At 43.5% G+C, this 21186-nt stretch overlaps 1 protein-coding gene across 1 annotated transcript; it reads left to right on the forward strand.

Annotated features, from left to right (window-relative positions):
* The first annotated feature begins 517 nt into the window (after window positions 1–517).
* GCM2 (glial cells missing transcription factor 2) lies at window positions 518–10519 on the forward strand. Its single transcript, XM_001088392.3, has 7 exons — window positions 518–662; window positions 1514–1751; window positions 2713–2836; window positions 7118–7370; window positions 7952–8064; window positions 8500–8625; window positions 9581–10519. The coding sequence occupies exons 1-7, from the start codon at window positions 518–520 to the stop codon at window positions 10517–10519; spliced, it is 1938 nt and encodes a 645-aa protein (XP_001088392.2).
* Window positions 10520–21186: the final 10667 nt, after the last annotated feature.

The following is a 21186-nucleotide window of genomic DNA, read 5'->3' on the forward strand; positions in this document are numbered from 1 at the left end:
TGCCTCCCTCCCTCCTCTCTCTCTCTCTCTCTCTCTCTCTCTCTTTCTTTCACTTTTCTTTTTTTTGAGACAGGGCCTCGTTCTGTCGCCCAGGCGGGAGTGCATCGGCGCTATCTCAGGTCACTACAACCACTGCCTCCTGGATTCAAGCGATCCTCCCGCCTCAGCCTCCCTAGTAGCTGGGACTACAGGCACACGCCACCATGCCCAGCTTTTTAAAATTATTATTATTATTATTTTGGAAGAGACAGGGTTTCTCCATGTTGCCCAGGCTGGTCTTGCACTCCTGGGCTCAAGCGATACTCCCGTCTCGGCCTCCCAAAGTGCTGGGATTACAGGCATGAGCCACAGCGCCCAGCCGCGGGATCGACTTTTCTAAGCAAGCTTCACTGTGCCTTTGGCTGGGGAAGTAAAAGGACAGGGAGTGTGGACCACCCTTAGCTTCCTGAGGTTGTTTCGCTCTTCCTTTATCCGCCTTTTGCCAACCGAAGGCACTAATCCTGCAAGAGGCGTTGGCATGGGCGCCCTCCCGGCAGAGTCCCGCGCAGCACCCGTCCGTGTGCCGAGCGCGGGCTTTGCGGTGCCGAGGTCTAGGGCGCGTCGCTCCCCAGGTCTGGAGGGTCATGGGTTCGGTTCATCCTCCTCTATCAAGGGAATTCGCCGTGAGGAGTTGGCTCCTCTTCTCTGGCTAGGGCTGGGAATGGAAGCGTGCAGCTGCAAAACAAGGGCGCGGGGAATAAATTCCAGAAACCCTTTTCCCTGGCCGCCCAGAATCCGGCCCTGGCGTAGTCAGAGTGACTTTAGTCACTTCAATCGATTTTTTTTTTTAACTGAGGGTCTCCAAGTGCCATAGTAGCCCTGGGCGAGACGGCTGCTCAGATGAGGAAGGTTTCGTCCCAGTCCCGGAAAACCCACATAGTCCTGCGCACCCCCGCACCACCGCGATTCTCTAATCCCCCAAAGCCTCCCAAGACTGTAATGGAGTAAAATTTCCACGACTATATCAGGAAAGTTTTGTTTGTTTGTTTGTTTGTTGTTGTTGTTGTTGTTGTTGTTTTTTAAGAGTTTTAAAAGAGTTGTGAGCCGGGCGCGGTGCCTGTAATCCCAGCACTCTGACAGGCTGAGGCAGGCGGATCACGAGGTAAATAGATCGAGACCATACTGGCCAACTTGGGGAAAACCCGTCTCTGCTAAATATACAAAACTAGCTGGTCGCGGTGGCGCGCGCCTGCAGTCCCAGCTACTCGGGAGGTTGAGGCGGGAGAATCGTTTGAACCTGGGAGGCGGAGGTTGCAGTGAGCTGAGATTGCACCACTGCACTCCAGCCTGGGCGACAGAGTGAGACTCCGTCTCAAAAAGAGTTCTGTTCAGGTGGGTGGCAACTGAGAGCTACCCGAACCATAACCCCTTATTTAACAGATAAGGAAGCTGAGACCCAGAGGGAGCCAAAGCAGTGGAGAAAGCTAGGAGTTCTTCGGGACTTTACCCCTCTCCCTTTTCCGTCCTTCCCCAGGCTCCTACCTACCCCAGGCTCATTTCCCCCCACCTCCTCCGGGTTCACTTTGTAGGACTCCGTTCCTGCAGGGCCAGGTCCCTCCGAAGTCCCCGGGAGCGCGAAGGCGCCTGGGCTCGCGAGCATACGCGGAGGCGTGGCGCCCGTTCACACATCCCAAACAGCCGAGCGAAGACTCCGAGACACGCACAATAGTTAGGGGAAGAGCCGGCAATGGAGGCCCAAAATGGGCTGACCCGTAACTAGGAGGCATGGGCACGGTTATTCAGCGTAGGGAGCGCGCGGACGGCAGAGGGGCCCATGCACGGTTCCCATGCTCTACTGGAATTGAGTGTTGACTCTCAGGGGACTTTGCTGGAAAGCCTCTGCTTCCAAAGCCTCCATCTAAGCCCCTTTCCGAAATCAGGGAAGCTGGATGCGTTTAGAAAAAAAAAAAAAAAAAAAAAAATAGGCCGGGTGCGGTTGCTCATGCCTGTAATCCCAGCACTTTGGGAGGCCCAGGCGAGCGGATCACCTGAGGTCAGGAGTTCAAGACCAGCTTGGTAAGGGTTTCGCATGGCGAAAACCTGTCTCTACTAAAAATACAAAAATTAGCCAGGCGTGGTGGCACGGACCTGTAATCCCAGCTACTCGAGAGGTTGAGGCAGGAGAATCGCTTGAACCTGGGAGGCGGAGGTTGCAGTGAGCCGAGATGGCGCCACTGCACTCCAGCCTGGGCAACGGAGTGAGACAAAAAAGAAGAAAAGAGAAGAAAATAATAAGGTTTTAAACTTAAAGGATACATTCCAACTTACCCTCTCCACCCCCACCCCCTGGCTGCAGTTTCCCTTTGCTTCCAGGGCTGAGTTTAACCTCCACCTCCGTTCCTGGGTCTGTGGTGGAGGTGGTGGCCGGCCCCTGGAGCGTGGGCGCTAGCGAGGTAGGCGAAACAGGGCGGAGTCCCCCGGAGATGCATCTTTATAAAGGAGGGATCAGCTGCAGACGTCGATGCTACCGTTCGGGTGGAGACCGTTCAGCACCGCGGCCGAGGACAGGGCCCCGCCCGGGTCCATAACCATTGTCCCCAACTTCCAGATTTCTAAACAATCTCTCTCTCTTTCTCTCTGCCCCTCCCCTTCACACACATACCCCACTTTCTTCTTTAAAGAGTAGGAAAAAAATCACCTGGCGCACCTCTCCTTTTTTCTTCTATTTTTCAGAACCCTGGGCGGAAAGCGCGAGCGAGTTGGGCAGATGCCGGCAGCCGCGGTGCAGGATACGGTCGGCGTGTGCTCATACGGGATGCAGCTCAGCTGGGACATCAACGATCCACAGATGCCTCAGGTAAGTGAACCGGGTGTGTGCGGGCACGCGGGGCGCTGTCTATCCGAAGGAGGGAGGGAGAATGGCATTCAAGTTCTTGAAGAGTCTGCGGACGGACCATGACGTGGTCACACACACACACACACGCACACACACGCAAAATTTCTGGGTTTCTGAGGCCCCCTCAAATGTAGAAAGAGAACTGGACTCCACAAAAGGCTGAATTGGGTTTAGAAATGTGTCTTCTCGGCCGGGCGCGGTGGCTCACGCCTGTAATCCCAGCACTTTGGGAGGTCGAGGCGGGCGGATCACCTGAGATCGGGAGTTCAAGACCAGCCTGACCAACATGGAGAAACCCCGTCTCTACTAAAAATGCAAAATTATCTGGGCGTGGTGGAGCATGCCTATAGTCCCAGCTACTCGGGAGGCTGAGGCGGGAGAATCGCTTGAACCCGGGAGACGGAGGTTACTGTGAGTCAAGACCACCCCATTGCACTCCAGCCTAGGCAACAAGAGCAAAACTCTGTCTCAAAAAAAAAAAGGAAAGAAATAAGAAGAAATGTGTCTTCTCCCAGCAATTTCCTTGTGCTTGCCTGAAATTACGCGGAAAGCAGCAGGAAATGTTGATCAGGCTCCACATTCCCAGTCTTGGGGAGAGCGGGACGCCTGTCCTTTCGCTTCCCGTTAACCAAGGTAGAAATCAGGTGCCTCTCTCCTTATTCATTTACTTTAAATCCATGAGAAAGCTAACGAGAAAATCTAAACAGATGTAAATACCACTGCTTCTCATACAGCAAAACTATGAGGTACAACTATAAAGTGAATCTAATGACCTAAACTTAAAACAAATAGCCAGACTTCAGCAATTTGTTCAGACCTGCCTGACTGCCCAGAGGAAGGAGGCCCCATAGTCATGCCAACGAGGCCATCTGTCCCCGAAACTTACTTCTTCTTTAATGACAAGCAAATCATCATTCTTTTAGGGTGAATTCGTCGTATTTCATTTTTGTATAAAGCATTTTTGTATAAAGCAAAAATGGTTTGGAGCCAAGTCCAAAGAATGAACTGGGATGGATGAAGTGGTAAATGAAGTGGTTTGAAGCCAATTCCAGAGAATGACCAATTATGCTTGGTCATACTGGTTTGGGCCAAAACTGAGTGACTCTGAAGTCTGGGCTGTGGGGGATGGGGGATGTAGAATGAGAGTTGCTTCCCAGCCATTTACAAATGTGGGCTTCCAGCAATGTTGTGGCACAGGAATAAAAGAGATGTGTCATTTTTTCAGCAACTAAAATGTGCCTGATAGGTGTTCAGATGAATAGTAATTCATTGCAACATTGTGTCCCCTCTCAAAGAGGTCAGCACTTTTTTGGAGCCACACATTTGTAGGTGAGGTGTGTTTTACTCCTTTGTTTTTGTTTGTTTGTTTGGGGTTTTTTGTTGTTTGTTTGTTTTTTGAGATGGAGTTTAGCTCTTGTTGCCTAGGCTGGGTGCAATCGCATGATTTCGGCTCACTGCAACCTCCATCCCCCAGGTTCAAGTAATTCTCTTGCCTCAGCTTCCCAAGTAACTGGGACTACAGGCATGCACCACCACACCTGGCTAATTTTGTATTTTTAGTAGAGATGGGGTTTCTCCATGTTGGTCAAGTTGGTCTCAAACTCCTGACCTCAGCTGATCCACCCATCTCAGCCTCTCAAAGTGCTGGGATTACAGGCGTGAGCCACCGTGCCCAGCCCACTCCTTTGTTTTAAAGTCTGCCTACTTTAGAGTCACATGGTACCACTTTCATGAAAGTGGACCACAGTACAGCAAGTGCATCTCATTCTGTTTCTGTCCATGTACATCTTCACAGGAAACAATCATATCTTGCATATTAGAAAATCACATCCAAATAATGTAATTATGGTTCGTCTCTCAAGCATTTGGTAGACTTCCTATGTAAATACGAACTTTGTTTTAGGAGACTGGTTGTTAAGTGGAAGTATGTGTGTAATAGCTCAAAAGGGCCAGGCACACTGGGACATGGTGAAGTGAAGAAACTTAGCATCGCCCTGCTCTGGCTAACCAAGTGAGCGAGTTAAACTACCTGTATGACCTTGAGAGAGTCCTTGAATTTGCCTTAGTCTCAGGCTACTTACCGACTTGTCATCAAGCGGTAGAGTGAGATAACCATCTCAAACTCTCCTCCAGGTCTACGATCAGGTTCAGGTGGAGTGTGTGTGCGTACACACACACACACACACACACAACATGTCAACACTTTAGAACAAATGAAACCCAATCCTTGACATCCTCTATTCTGATTTTAAAGATAGAGTCTCTGCGGCTCCACTGCCGGGGTCACTACCTCAGTAGCTCGCGTGAGGCATGTGGGCCTAGTCTACATCCTTAAGGGAGAACTAAAGAAAGGCTGTTTTCTGGAAAATTGTCAATTCATTACTAAGATCCTTAAGTTAAAATATTCACTTTTAAAACAAAGATATTAGCATTTAGTATAAGCTTGGAGTTGATAGTACATCATTATATATTTCACTTGTGTCTTACCTTACATTAATGTACTAATTTATGTCAATTGTAATATTTCAGAGAAAAGATAAATAATACCTAATGGTAGTAATAATGATTTCAACAATATCTTTGTAATTTTGGAAACAAAATCACTCATTTGCCTTATTACTGTTAGAATGTGCAGTATTCATGATGTATACAAGTCTGAATTTTCCAACTGTGAATACTTTGGCTTTGCAAATGTCTGATCTAATTTTCCTGAGTGGCAGGAGTGCGGAGGAGATGCAAATGGCTTACTACTATGATACACTGTTCGGAGCTTTTATCACACCAGCAAGGCTACTGGGTCTGGCTGCTACCCATCTTCTGTTTATATTCCAGCTATGCCACTGTGAAAGGTTATCTATTGAACCTCCATTTCCTTATTTAGTAAACAAGAGTAAAGATGTCCATCTTGCAAAGATGTTGTGAGAATTATATATATTGCATAATATGGCTTTGCAATACAATTCTGCATTGTAGTGTGAAAGCAGCCCTAAACATTACATAAAAGAAAGTGCTCAGTGGCTGGGCATGGTGGCTTATGCCTGTAATCCCAGCACTTTGGGAGGCCAAGGTGGATGGATCATGAGGTCAGGAGATCAAGACCATCCTGGCCAATATGGTGAAACCCCATCTCTACTAAAAATACAAAAATAGCCAGGCGTGGTGGCGTGCGCCTGTAGTCCCAGCTACTCGGGAGGCTGAGGCAGGAGAATCACTTGAACCTGGGAGGCGGAGGTTGCAGTGAGCTGAGATCATGCTACTATACTCCAGCCCGGATAACAGAGTGAGATTCCATCTCAAAAAAAAGAAAAAAGAAAGTACTCAGTAAAGGGTGATTATGCAATGAAACTTATATGCAAAAGAGACATTTATTGCAGTATAAATAATGCATTAAATTGACAAAGACTACCAAATATGAATACTAAGGCAATGCTCGGTATTTTAGAAATAACTTATTATTTCAGTCATGTGGCTCTTTGTGGAGGAGAATGACAATCCCATGTTGCTCCGGGGAGCAGTCCAGTGCCAGGCAAGCTCACCCACACCCCAAAGCTCATGGCTTAAGTCCTTCATTGCAGTACCCTTTTAAACTTGGAGAGCCAAGTTGAGAGTAGGGAGGGAAGCTGTTCTTTCTTCTCTGACATTACTGTGGGTGCCACTGCTGATGTGACTCACAGGTTTGGCATGGAGAGCCAAGAGCTTTTGAAGAAAATGCACTGACTTAAAGATATTTACCAGTTAAATTACATTTCAGGGATAGAACATTCCAATCACTTTTTCCCCTGGTACTTCGATACTTAACTTAAAAATGTTTTCAACATTTAAACACACCAAGAAGTGATATAACATAGTGGTAAGAAGTACCGGCTCTGGAATGGGACTGCCAGGGTGTAAATCCTAGAGCCAGATCTTGCTAGCCGTGTGATATGACCTTGGGCAAGTTGATTAACCTCTCGGACCTCCATGTCCTTGTCAGTAAATTGGAAATAATTGTTTGCCTGTAACTTGAAGTCTAGATGAATTAATACATGTCTAGCATTTAACAGATAAGCACTATATAAACATTACTTATTACCTGGTTGTCAGGAAGTCTTATATAATAGAAAGAGTGGCATTTTGGGATTTGACATTACTGGATTTAAAAGGAACATGTTTTTATCCTAATGTGCTTGGAGAAATTTTAGAGCATAACGTGTGCAGTTTGGACTCGATAAACTAACCACCCTTACTTCTGCACTCTTCTAGGAGCTGGCCCTCTTCGACCAATTCCGAGAGTGGCCTGATGGCTATGTGCGCTTCATCTACAGCAGTGATGAGAAGAAGGCTCAGCGTCACCTGAGCGGCTGGGCCATGCGCAACACCAACAACCACAATGGCCACATCCTCAAGAAGTCGTGCCTGGGTGTGGTGGTGTGTGCACAGGCCTGCGCCCTGCCCGACGGTTCCCGCCTGCAGCTGCGGCCAGCCATCTGCGACAAGGCACGGCTGAAACAGCAGAGTGAGGATGTGGGGCCAGGGAGAGGGTGACCTTGGAGTCACGAGCTTTTTGTTGTTGTTGTTTTTGTTTGTTTGTTTGAGATGGAGTCTCACTCTGTTGCTCAGGCTGGAGTGCAATGGCGCGATCTCAGCTCACTGCAACTGCCGCCTCCCGGGTTCAAGCAATCTTCCTGCCTGAGCCTCCCAAGTAGCTGGGATTACAGGCACACGCCACCATGCCCAGCTAATTTTGCATTTTTGGTAGAGGCAGGGTTTCTCCATGTTGGTCAGGCTGGTCTTGAACTCCCGACCTCAGGTGATCCACCCTCCTCGGCCTCCCAAAGTGCTGGGATTACAGGCGAGAGCCACCGCACCCAGCTAATTTTGTATTTTTAGTAGAGACAGGGTTTCTCCATGTTGGTCAGGCTGGTCTTGAACTCTTGACCTCAGGTGATGGCCCACCTCAGCCTCCCAAAGTGCTGGGATTACAGGCGTGAGCCACTGTGCCCAAGCATGAGTTCTTTGTTCCCAACTAATTTGCCCTTTCTTTCTTCAGAAGGGTCTGGAGTCAGGGTTAATATTTCTCACTTCTGGGCTTTGCAGAGAAGGCATGCCCTAACTGTCATTCTGCTTTGGAGTTGATTCCTTGTCGAGGGCACAGCGGATACCCTGTAACCAACTTTTGGCGGCTTGACGGCAACGCGATCTTTTTTCAGGTAGGTCAGGTGAGAACACAATTTGTGATGGATACTTTTCATCAGACCATAAAGACCAAACCACCTATCATGTGCCTTGGGAACCCTGGGCCAAACAAAATACAGCCCCAGTGGCCAGAAATAGGTGCTAGAGCTCCCCAGGGACCTAGCGGGAGCCTAGAAATTTGCTCACTACTTTGTGCTCTTTAAGGTCCACAGATGGTAAACCAAGTCATAGTTATAGTTCTTTCAATAGAGTGAAGGGATTGCAGGTGATCTTTTAAGATGTCAATTCTTGAGGCTGTTTTATTTGTTTGAGAATTTTTTTTCCCTGTCATTTTGAAAGAAACAAAACTAAAGACTTGAGATCTTGGGAAAGGCATGATCAATTTTTGGGCAACATCATCAGCTTCCTTTTGAGGCACAAATGTATGATTCATTTTCTCCTTATTGCAGGCCAAGGGAGTTCATGATCACCCAAGACCGGAGAGCAAATCGGAGACAGAAGCTAGAAGAAGCGCCATCAAGAGACAAATGGCCTCTTTCTACCAACCCCAGAAAAAGAGAATTCGAGAATCCGAGGTAACAGGGAGCTGACAGTGCACAGCGGTCTCAGCTCATTTTCATCCCAAGATACGCTGATCATTATGCAAAATATGAAGGTCATACATTAATTACAAGGGTTTGATTTCATGTGAAAATTATATGTCTGTAACAAAATATCATTAAGTCAACATTTGGATAGGGTTTCTAATCCCTTCTTCTCCTTAAAAGAAAAAGCAACAATCTCTACAAGCAATGATACAGTCCTTATATGTCAGTGTGCTGACATCCTAATATAAGGCCGATTATGCAACAGTAATAAAGACAGAAATATGTGCCTACCAACAGGACATTGTCAGTGTACCCTTGAGAGGGTCCTTTCCATTATTTCATCCATAAGAATGGATAAAATTTCTCTGCGCAATTTAATTCAGTTTTCCTTTTCAACCAAAGCTTGCCAAGCAGGCAGAGTGTTAGTGTAAGGATAACAGAAACTGACACTTTCCAGCACTTCCTATGTGCCAGGTACTGGTTGAAGAGTTTCACACATTTAATGGTTGCAGAAACTCTATAATGAGGTTACTATGATTAAGTTCCATTTTTAACATGAAGAATCTGAGGCTCAGAGAGGTTAAGTGGCTTGTACAATTCGTGAGGGACAGAGTCAGGAATTGAACCCAGGCCTGTGTGGCTCCTAAGTCTCCACTATTAGGAACACAGTATGAGTGAGAAGAGGACCATCTACCACTCAGAAGCATCCTACCTGGCTACCACGGACCTTCCTCATTCAGTTGTTGGTATTTATATCTGAGAGAGCTCAAGCTTAGCAACCCTTGGACCATGTGCTTAAATCACGTACCTGGGCAGTGCCATGTTCACAACACAGAGCCCAGCGCATGGATGTCTGTTTTTACTTACTTGTTGGCTATTGTTACGGGTGAGGGTGTCCATACAATTTACATAGCATGTGTCTGTGTTTGTATCATTTTTCTAGGCAGAAGAAAATCAAGACAGCAGTGGTCATTTCAGCAACATACCTCCCTTGGAAAATCCAGAAGACTTTGATATAGCTACTGAAACCAGCTTCCCTATTCCGGGGCAGCCTTGCCCTTCCTTCCCAAACTCTGATTCTTACAAAGCTACCTGTGACCTAGCCATCTTTCAAGGAGACAAAATGCCACCCTTTCAGAAATACTCAAGCCCAAGAATCTATTTGCCTAGGCCACCTTGCAGCTATGAATTGGCAAACCCTGGTTATACAAATACGAGCCCATATCCCACCCTTTATAAGGATTCCACCAGTATCCCTAATGACACAGACTGGGTTCATCTGAACACACTACAATATAATGTCAATTCATACAGCAGCTATGAGAGAAGCTTTGATTTCACCAACAAAGAGCATGGCTGGAAACCAGCTCTTGGAAAGCCCAGCCTTGTGGAGAGGACTGACCATGGGCCGTTTCAGGCCATGGCCACTCGCCCTTATTATAACCCACAGCTTCCCTGCAGGTACCTCACGACTCCGCCACCAGGTGCCCCTGCCCTACAAACTGTGATTACCACCACCACTAAAGTGTCCTACCAGGCCTACCAGCCCCCTGCTATGAAATACAGTGACAGTGTGCGAGAGTTGAAGAGCCTTTCGAGCTGTAACTACGCTCCTGAAGATACTGGGATGTCTGTCTATCCAGAAGCCTGGGGTCCTCCAGTGACAGTCACCAGGGCTACCTCTCCTTCAGGGCCACTTCCTATGAAAATTGCAGGAGATTGCCAGGCCATCAGACCTGCTGTGGCTATTCCCCACGAGCCAGTTTCCTCTAGGACAGATGAAGCAGAGACTTGGGATGTGTGTCTGTCTGGGCTGGGCTGTGCAATCAGTTACTCAGATAGAGCGGGTCCCTTCTTTACCTATAACAATGAGGATTTTTGAAAGACAATCCAGGGGACAACATAATAGCAGTGTGCATGCAGGTAGGAGGCAGGGAAATGTGAAATGGCAATGATCTCTTATTGAGTGGGGAGATTCACCTTATGTGCAAAGAAACACAGATCGTAGGAAAAAGGCTGAGTGGCTGAGAAAATAATCAGTTGGAAATGTTTAGATAATATGGGAAATTTCACACAGCATTTTGAAACTGGCTACAATACATAGAAGTAACTCAGGAAAGTGTGAGTCTCTCAAATGAACCAATAAGCAAACTGGAGGAGGTTAAATACTGACCTAAGTTCACTTAGCTTACTAGTGGGAGTAGAAGTCAAGGATTCTGGTTCCTATTCTAGGGTTTTTCCCATTAGAGCACCTTAGGGAATTTCACATCCCCAGAGGCTGCCAAAATAGCTTCAGGAGGAAATTTTTACAGTCTTATCTCCTGAGTCATTTCATGAAATTTTTGTTTAGCATTTAGAACCTGTTAAACTAGCTTCAGGAAGTAATTTTGATTGTTTTATCTCCTACGTATATATCTACAGCTTTTAAAAAAATCTCTAGCAATGGTAAAGTTCAGTTGTTTTTAAAAGATTCATATTAGCTGAATACCTTTTCATAACATGATAGTTTCTGTAACAGAGACAGTCTAACAATGATTTGTATTTAGTGGATTATCATTGTACTAAATACATTTTTTCTGATTAGGTTTCAGAATCAGAATTAAAATGTTTTGCTAAAATATAGCTTTATGGTTCCTCTGTTATTCTTCATAAAGGTAATTGATAATGTTCAATTAAATGTAACAAGGACATTTTAAAGTAATGAAGCCAACTCTTGACTTACTTCAAAACAGAAATAGGAAAAAAATTGTTCGTATTATGATCTAGGAAACAGTTGTTATGAAACATTAAAACATATTAAATAGGCTGAGAGAGGTGGCTCATGCCTGTAATCCCAACACTTTGGGAGACCAAGGCAGGAGGATTGCTTGAGCCCAGGAGTTTGAGACCAGCCTGGGCAACAGAGAGAGGCCTCATCTCTGGGCAGCAGAGAGAGACCCCAGGGCATGGCAGTGTGCCTGTAGTCCTAGCTACTTGGGAAGCTAAGGTGGGAGGATAATTTGAACCCAGGAGGTCAAGGCTGCAGTCAGCCATCTTTGTGCTACTGCACTCCAGCTTGGGCAACAGAGCAAGACCCTGCCGCAAAAAAAAAAAAAAAAAAAAAAAAAAAGTATTAGTTTGACTGTTTTGTAGTTTATTTGCAAAATACCTGTTGTTATATTCTGTCATAACAGAAAGCCTTTTTAAAACATTTGGCGTGTGCACACACACACGCTTTTGCACTGCTCCCAATATTCACTAATGTTTAGTGAAAATACTCTGTTTTCAAATAAAGATAAACTACATGAGCAATAGATTTTTGAGGGGGGGTGCCTAGAAGTATCATCCTCAAATTTGCATAGAATAATCAATTTGTATAGCTAAATTGTAGTAAGTCAGATGCCATTTTAAATCATTGAGCATTCTATATTATCCAACTAATTCATAAAAGCTTAATACTCAAACATCACAAATGCATGCAGTCTTACCAAAAGATTAAGTAGGTATGAGTACACTCCTATGAGTTTCTAACCAACCAATTTTTTTCAAAGGGAAAGATGCTTAGTAAACTCACTGGTTACTTTTTTCTTTGAACTTCCATTGCCAAAACTCACAAGCTATAGTAATATCTAACATTTATATAGCACTTACTGGCCAAACACGGTGGCTCACACCTGTAATCCTAGCACTTTGCGGGGCTGAGGCAGGTGGATCACTTGAGCCCAGCGTGGGCAACATGGCAAAACCCTGTCTCTACCAAAAAAAATACAAAAATTAGCCGGGTGTGATGGCACACGCCTGTAGTCCCAGCTACTCAGAAGATTAAGGTGGAAGGATGGCTTGAGCCCAGGAGGTAGAGGTTGCAGTGAGCTGAAATAGCACCACTGCACTCCAGCCTGAGCACAGAGCTAGACCCTGTCTCAAAAAATAAAGAACATTAAAAAAATGCTAATATATATATCAGAATTTACCATGTGTCAGACATTGTAAGCTCTGGACATACATTAATTGATGTAATTGATTTAATCCTCACAGCTGTCCCCTGAGCTACCCGAGGAGGTGAAATGACTTATAGATCAAGTGGGAGACCAAGATTTGAATCCAGGTCATCTCCCTGTTCTTAGCCAATACATTATATTGGCTTTGATTGTACTCTTTTATCAATAAAATTGCATATATACTTAAGCATTGCTCTTGGCACAGAGCGAGCTTTGTTACTTCTAAGTGTTTGTGTTCCAATGTGGGACTTTGAGGAATCCCGGCAGGATGGGGAGGAAGGGCCAGGGATGGGAGTAAGCAGACATACTGGAGGCCCTGACACAATTGTTTCCCAACATGTGGTACAAGGGTCCCATGGGGTACAGAGTGAGTCTAGACAGTCCACAAATATTTTAATAGTTACTGACTTATTTTAATGTATAATAGAAAAAGATATAAATAACACATCAAACCCATGATTTCAGGTGGTGCCCATCATAATCCCAAAAGACACAATACTGAATGCCATAATCCCAAATGTTGAAATCCAGAAAGATCAAAATCCCTAATGTCTAAAATCTCAAAAACCACAATCCCAAAAGATTAAAATTCCAAATGTTGAAATCCTGGAAGCTGAATTCTGGAAAAGGGGTTAACACATTTTCAGTTGCATGCAGATAGTTACATTGTGTTAGTTGCATCATGTTAGGCTGAGCTACCATGTCTTTATTTGGAAATTTAGTATGTTAAGGAGATGCATATGGGTGTCAAGTTAACAAGGGATCAACTTATCACTGATAGGAGAAGTATGGCATGAATTGGGTTGAAATGGAAAGCAGGGTTCAGAGCCTTGAAGTCCAATACAGGGCATCTAGATTTTATTCCAAGAACCATGGCAAACCACTGAAGAATTTTTTTTTTAAGACGGAGTTTAGCTCTTGTTGTCCAGGCTGGAGTACAATGGCTCAATCTCGGCTCACTGCAACTTCCGCCTCCCAGGTTCAAGCGGTTCTCCTACCTCAGCCTCCCGCGTAGCTAGGATTACAGGCGCATGCCACCACGCCCGGCTAAGTTTTATATTTTTAGTAGATGGGGTTTCACCATCTTGGCCAGGCTGGTCTCGAACTCCTGACCTCGTGATCCACCTGTCTTGGCCTCCCAAAGTGCTGGGATTACAGGCATGAGCCGCCGTGCTTGGCTACCACTGAAGAATTTTTAGCAGAAAAGTGGCATGATCCAATTTATCTTTTGAGAGGAATCATCCTGACGCTGTGTGGATACTGGATTAAAGCTGGGTTTAGGAAGCAGGAAGATGACTGCAAGTAGTCCAGGCAGTAAATGGTGGCTTGGACTAGATGGTAGCGGTGGAGATGGAAGGAAGTAGACAGATTCAAAATGTGATTTGGGGGGAAGATCCACTCGGGAGCCCCTCTGTCTCTGCAGGAGAGAGAACTATTCTCCTTTCTCCTTCTTTCGCCTATTAAACCTGAGCTCTTAAACTCACTTCTTGTGTGTACGCGTCTTCAATTTCCTTGGTGTGAGACGACGAAACTCGGATATTTACCCCAGACAATGACGCTGCTTCATTTTAGGGACCCATCTGGGATCGTTTCTAATAGCTTTTAAGGGTTTCTAATAGCTTTGAAGATTGCAACATTGGAATAGAGAAAAAACGTGCAGGACTCATGAAGAGCTGAAATGTTCATGAATGTCAAACAGGAGTTAACTGCATGCACTACACCAATAGAAGTCTGAAGACACAATTGGAGAAACTGATTGTCTTACCAAAGCTTTGACTGGAAGTGTGTTTCCCTTTAAGGAATCAAGCTTGACTTGCAGAGCCAATAAAAGCCCCTTGGGGATGACTGGCCTCCTACTTCGTCTACACAGTCCCTATGCAGATTTCCTAACCTGTGGCTAACCCTGCTTATTCCCCTGAATCAAGTAGTGATCTCCTGCAGCTTGGAAGAGACAAAAAGTCATGGGTAATGTAAAAATCTGGATCAATATGCCAGTTCTGGGCAATTATCCTGCAAATCCGGCCAGGTAATAAAAGTAAATAGGGTGCCTATAAAAAAAAAAAAGTAAGTTGGAGGTAACATCCATGGAACTTACTTATGATTTAGCTGTGGATAGTAAGGAATAAGGAAAAATAAAGAACTACTCTCATTTTCTGGCTTCAACAAACTGGGTAACTGGTGGTACCATTTCTGAAGTATTGACAGCTAAGAAAAGAACAGTTATGGTCCCTTAATGCTTGTGAGTCATCAAAGCTATCAGATGGACACAACCCTGGAGCTCTGTGGAGGATTAGAGATATGGATAAATATCAGGAGATCATAAGAATAAAGCTGCTTTTTAAAGCCAATAGTAGCTCACCTACTAAGATAATCTAGAGCTGTACTGTCCAACATGGTAGCCACTCGCCATATGTGATAATATAAATTAATCAAAATTAAATAAAAGTTAGCTGGGCACAGAGGCTCATGTCTTTAATTCCAGCACTTTGGGAAGCCAAGGTGGGCGGATCACTTGAGGTCAGGAGTTCAAGACCTGCCTGGCCAACATGGTGAAACCCAGTCTCTACAAAAAATACAAAAATTAGCCAGGCGTAATGGCATATGCCTGTAATCCCAGCTACTCCAGAGACTGAGGCAAAAGGATCGCTTGAACCCAGGAGGTGGAGGTTGTAGTGAGCCAAGATTGTGCCACTGCACTCCAGCCTGGGTGACAGAGTGGAACTCTCAATTAAAAAAATTAAATAAAATTTAAAATTCCATCTCTCAGTCACACTAGTCACATTTCAAGTGCTTAGTCGCCATATGTAGCTAGTGGCTACTGCATTGGATGGTACAGAAAGAGGACATGTCCATCATCACAGAGAGTTCTGTTGGACAGTGTTGATACAGAGGAGGATGGAGGAAACCTTGTACGAAGCCACGAGGAGTTCCCAATTTGGAGTTAGAGGAGAAGGATCTGATAGAGGAGATGAGAATTAGTGGCTAGATAAGTAGAAAACCAGGACAGAGAATGGGGTCACAGAAGCCAGAGCCGAATTCTTTCAAAAGAGAGAAGGAGGTCAACACTGCAGAACGCAGCTGAGATGTTAACATGAGTACAGAAAAGTGTCCATTGGGTGTGGCAACAAGGAACGTGTTGGTGACCATGAAGACACCTGTTTCCATGGGGTGATGGGGCTCTGTGAGGCAGATTGGAATGGGCTGAGGGCCAATGGGAAACAAGGAGCTGGAGACAGCATATGTACTCTCTGGATGATGTAAGGTTGATTTTCAAGTGTGAATAAAAGTCTATGTGCTTGATTAAAAACTGTATTGACAGCTTCAAATTTCTTCCAGTGAAATTTGCCTTGGTGATAGGGTTGCCACAGTTAGCAAACAAAAATACAGGCCACCCAGTTATGAATTTTGGATAAACAATGAGTAATTTTTGAGTATAAGCACAGTCATTCATCACTTAGCAATGGGAATATGTTCTAAGAAATGTGTCCTTAGGTGACTTCGTCCTTGTGGAGAAATCAGGTTGTATTTACATGAACCTAGATGGTAGAGCCCACTATACACTTACGCTAACATGGTAGAACCTATGGCTCCTAGGTCACAAACCTGGACATCATAGTACTGTACTGAATATTGCAGGCAATTGTAACATAATAAGTATTTGTGTATCTAAACATAGAAAAGGTACAGTAGAGTATAGTATAAAAGATAAAAAATGGGCCGGGTGCAGTGGCTCATGCCTGTAATCCCAGCACTTTGGGAGGTCGAGGCAGGTGGATCACCTGAGGTCAGGAGTTCGAGACCAGCCTGACCAATATAATGAAACCCTGTGTCTTCTAAAAATACAAAAATTAGCCAGGCATGGTGGCATGCTCCTGTAATCCCAGCTACTCGGGAAGCTAAGACAGGAGAATCGCTTGAACCTGGGAGGCAGAGCATGCAGTGAGCCAAGATCGTGCTGTTGCACTCCAGCCTGGGCAACAAGAGTGAAACTCTGGCTCAAAAAAAAAAAAAAAGATAAAAAATGGTACATCTGTGTGGGACACTGACCATGAACAGAGCTTGCAGGACTGGAAGTTGCTCTGGTTGAGTCAGTGAGGGGGTCATGAGTGAATGTGAAGGCCTAGGACCTTACTGTATACTAGTATAGACTCTATAGGGGGGGATTTATTAAATTTATTAAAAAATTCTTTTTTTAATATTCTTTCTTTAATAATAAATTAACCTTAGCTTACTATAACATTTTTACTTTATAAAACTTTTTAATTTAAAAAATATTTTATATATAGATAGATTAATTTTACTTTAAGTTCTGGGATACATGTGCAGAATGTGCAGGTTTGTTACATAGGTATACACGTGCCTTGGTGGTTTGCTGCACCCATCAACCCTTCATCTAGGTTTTAAGCCCCATATGCATTAGGTATTTGTCCTAATACTCTCCCTCTCCTTGCCCCCCACCTCCGGACAGCCCCCAGTGTGTGTTGTTCCCCTCCCTCCTCCCTGTGTCCATGTGTTCTCATTGTTCAACTCCCACTTATGAGTGAGAACATACAGTATTTGGTTTTCTGTTCCTGTGTTAGTTTGTGAGGATGGTGGCTTCCAGCTTCATCCATGTCCCTGCAAAGGACATGATCTCATTCTTTTTTATGGCTGCATAGTATTCCATGGTGTATATGTACCACATTTTCTTTATCCAGTCTATCATTGATGGACATTGGGGTTGGTTCCAAGTCTTTGTTATTGTGCATAGTGCTGCAATAAACATATGTGTGCATGTATCTTTATAGTAGAATGAATTTTTTAAAACTTTTTGACTCTTGTAATAACAGCTTAAAACACAAACACATTGTACAGTTGCACAAAAATATTTTCTTATTTATATTTCTTTCCTTCTATAAGTTTCTTCTATTGTTAATTTTTTATTTTATTTTTTGCTTTTTAAACTTTTTTGTTGTTAAGAACTAAGACACAAACACGCACATTAGCCTAGGCCTACACGGGGTCAGCATCCTTAATATCACTGTCTTCCACCTCCACATCTTGTCTCTTTGGAAGGTCTGCAGGAGCAATAACATACACAGAGCTGTCATCTCCTATGGTACCAATGCATTCTTCTGGAATCCCACCTGAAGGACCCACCTGAGGTTATTTTACAGCTAACTTTTATTTATAAATAGAAGGAGCACACTGTAAAATAAGGATAAAAAGTAAAGTATAGTAAATACATAAACCAGTAACATAGTTGTTTATTATCATTATCAAGTATTATATATTATCCATAACTATATATGCTAGACTTTTATATGACTGCAATGCAGTAGGTTGATTTACACCAGTATCACCATAAACACATAAGGAATGCATTTCGCTATGACACTATGATGGCTATGATGTCACTAAGCAATAGGAATTTTTCAGCTCTATTGTAATCCTATGGGACTGCCATCATATATGCAGTTGATAGTTGACTGAAATGTCATTATGTAGTGCCTGAGTTTATATCCCAAATAGTGCATGGACATAACAAAAATTATTCATCATTTTTCTTAAATTCAAAGTTAGGTGTCCTGTATTTTATCTGGTACTCTACTTAATGTGAACATTATAATTTAATTTCATTCTTGTCCAAAATGTACTAAATGACATTTGAATAAACTAAAAAACTAAAAGTATATTTATATAAAAACAATTCAGGTACTGAACACTTATGAAAAAATAATATTTATTTTAACTGTGTACTCTAGTGGGAGAAAAATATTTTATTATCCTTTAAAGTATACACGTCAAAGATAAACAGTACAAGATTTTAAAAAGCAAAAAAATCACCCTTGGACGTTTTCATTTACAAATGACACTATCAGCTGCTCATCATCCTATTTACTCACATTTCCATTCCACTCGGGTGAAATAAAGCAAGAGCATCCTTTGAGTGTTACATCAGTAATGTATTTTCCATTCATCAGCCCATTAGAGTTGGGTTTTCTGATCCTTTCTCAGACAGCTGAGCTACCCACATAGCATTGTGTTATGGTTTGAATGATAAATTTGAATGACAAGCATGAGGCATGTCAGGGTTGCGGGGGTGGGGGAGAAGAGGAAGAAGGAGAGGCCCTCTCCAACTGCAGCCACCTGTGGCTCTTCAGACAGCTGCCGCAGGACACTGCTGAGTAAAAATGCCAGCCACCTGCCTTCGGAGGCCTTCGCCTGCAGAAAATACACATTCTCTCTTCCAGTGCTTCTTAAGGGCGAGGTTTAAAAAACTCCAGTTGAAAAAGTCTTCTGCTTCAAGAGGGCCTGTATATTAGACTGCAGTACTGATCCGGGTTTCCATAAACCGCCTGAATTCCTTCTCTTAACCACTTTAAGCACTACGCTTTTAAAGATCCTTTCCGGCTATTGCCAAGATGCAGCAATAAAGCCCCTTAATTCAAACGTGCCCAGAATTGTGACACCAGAATGGATGTCATCTATTCCACTCTTCTGTTATCAGGACTGAGTGCCCTGTGGGCTTCCAAACAGATGCCCATCCATTTCTGCTTTGAGTGCTACTGTCCTCTGCAAGAATGCTGCTGTCCTCATGGAATGCTAAAAAGAGCTTTTAGAATAAAGGTACAACTTTATGATCTGGTTTGGTGATTCAAAAAAATTTAAGTTTACCTCAGAGAATATATCTGCAAAGATGATTTAAAAAAAAAAAAAAAACAACTCATGATGTAATCAACAGAATGTATGCATTCACCTGTTAGATGCTAAATGCTCACTATGAGAATTACAGAGAAGCATAAAATGAGATCTCTGCTTTTAAGAAGTGTGTAGTATGAAAAAAACAAATAGGCCGGGCACAGTGATGCACATCTGTAGTCCTAGCTACTCAGGAGGCTGAGGCAGGAGGATGGCTCAAGGCTGCAGTGTGGTCATGAGTATACACTGTGATGGTGCCTGTGAATAGTCACTGCCCTCCAGCCTTGGAGACATAGCAATACCCAGCCTCTAAAAAATATTTCAAAAGAGATCTGTAGTAAACAAGAGAAATAAGACATGCCAAATAACAGGTTAAATAGCAGGGCAAGGCAGTACATTATTGCATGCATTATATTTTATACATAGGAAAATATAATGATATTTCAAGAATTTTTACTTGCTAATTATATGGTTGTTGGGAACATTAAAATTGTGACGGCTGAACTTGTCCCTGCAGCTGGAAGAACTGGGCAGAGGAAACTTCTTCAAGGAAAGAATGAAATGGGGAAGGCAAAAGAGCCCAGCTGCAGAGGCAGAGGGGAAGATGAGGAACACTCTTCATGAATATTTTCTTCATCTTGAAGCTTTTCTTATTAAAATATTTTCCTTATTAGTACTTTCTTCTCCAGATGTTCTTCAAAAACTTTTCATGTACACATTCCTCAAATTACTTCGTAATTTGTTCATAAAATCTTCATGAAATTTGTTCGTAAAATATTTACGAAACATCCTTATGAATATTCAACAACTATCTTTATGAATATATTCTTCTTGATTATGAATACTTTAATACATTTGTAAGAATAATATATTTGAATGAATAGAGCACTGTTTCTATTTGTAAAGAATCTATTTTTGAAGCAATAGATGTTGAATATGTTCATGCACATAATAAACATATCGATCCCACATTCAAACAAATTTTCTGAACACCTACAATGTTCTAAAACCTGACAATAAAGGGATGGACAATGTAGGCATGATTCTTGCCCTCATGGGGCTTACATTCTTTGTGAGGAATATGTTTTTTTTCTTTTTTTTTTGAGACAGAGTCTCGCTTTGTCCCCCAGGCTGGAGTGCAGTGGCGCAATCTCAGCTCACTGCAACCTCCACCTCCTGGGTTCAAGCGATTCTTCTCATGCCTCAGCCTCCTGAGTAGCTAAGATTACAGGCACCCACCACACCCAGCTAATTTTTGTATTTTTAGTAGTGTCTCTGAGGTCAGGAGGCTGGTCTCGAACTCCTGACCTCAGATGATCCGCCTGCCTCAGCCTCTCAAAGTGCTGGGATTACAGGCATGAGCCATGGCGCCTGGCCCAGGATATGTTTTCAGTCAAGGGAAAAGTGTTGTGTATATTCCTATAACTAGGAGTATTAGTGAAAAATGCACTCACGTGCCCTCTGTCTCTGCCACTCAATGTTCCCTGTCTTTCCCCCAGCAAAAAGTCTTGTTTCTGCCCAATTGACTGTATCACAGTACCAGAAATTCAAGGCAGAGGTTAATCAAATATTCCTTGAGATGCTATTATGAACATAAAATGAAAAGTGGCCTATCAAAGTTTTGCAGAGATCCTCAAAACTTAAAAAAAGAGAAAACAAACTCATACCCATCATCCCATCCCAGCTAATAGCAATTGCTGTAAACTTTATAAATTGTTTTTATAAAAAAATTTAGAGACCTGCGTTGGGAAATGGCTTCCAATGAATATCCTTCATTTAAAAAATTGCTCTCCACCATTCTGCTCTCAGGCACTGACATCCAGTGGGCACCACATGTCAGCTGAGATACTTGAGACTTTAAGGTGCAAAAAAGAGAAGGGGCGTAAAGAGT

This window comes from Macaca mulatta, chromosome 4 (assembly GCF_049350105.2).
Source record: "Macaca mulatta isolate MMU2019108-1 chromosome 4, T2T-MMU8v2.0, whole genome shotgun sequence".
Taxonomy (NCBI): domain Eukaryota; kingdom Metazoa; phylum Chordata; class Mammalia; order Primates; family Cercopithecidae; genus Macaca; species Macaca mulatta.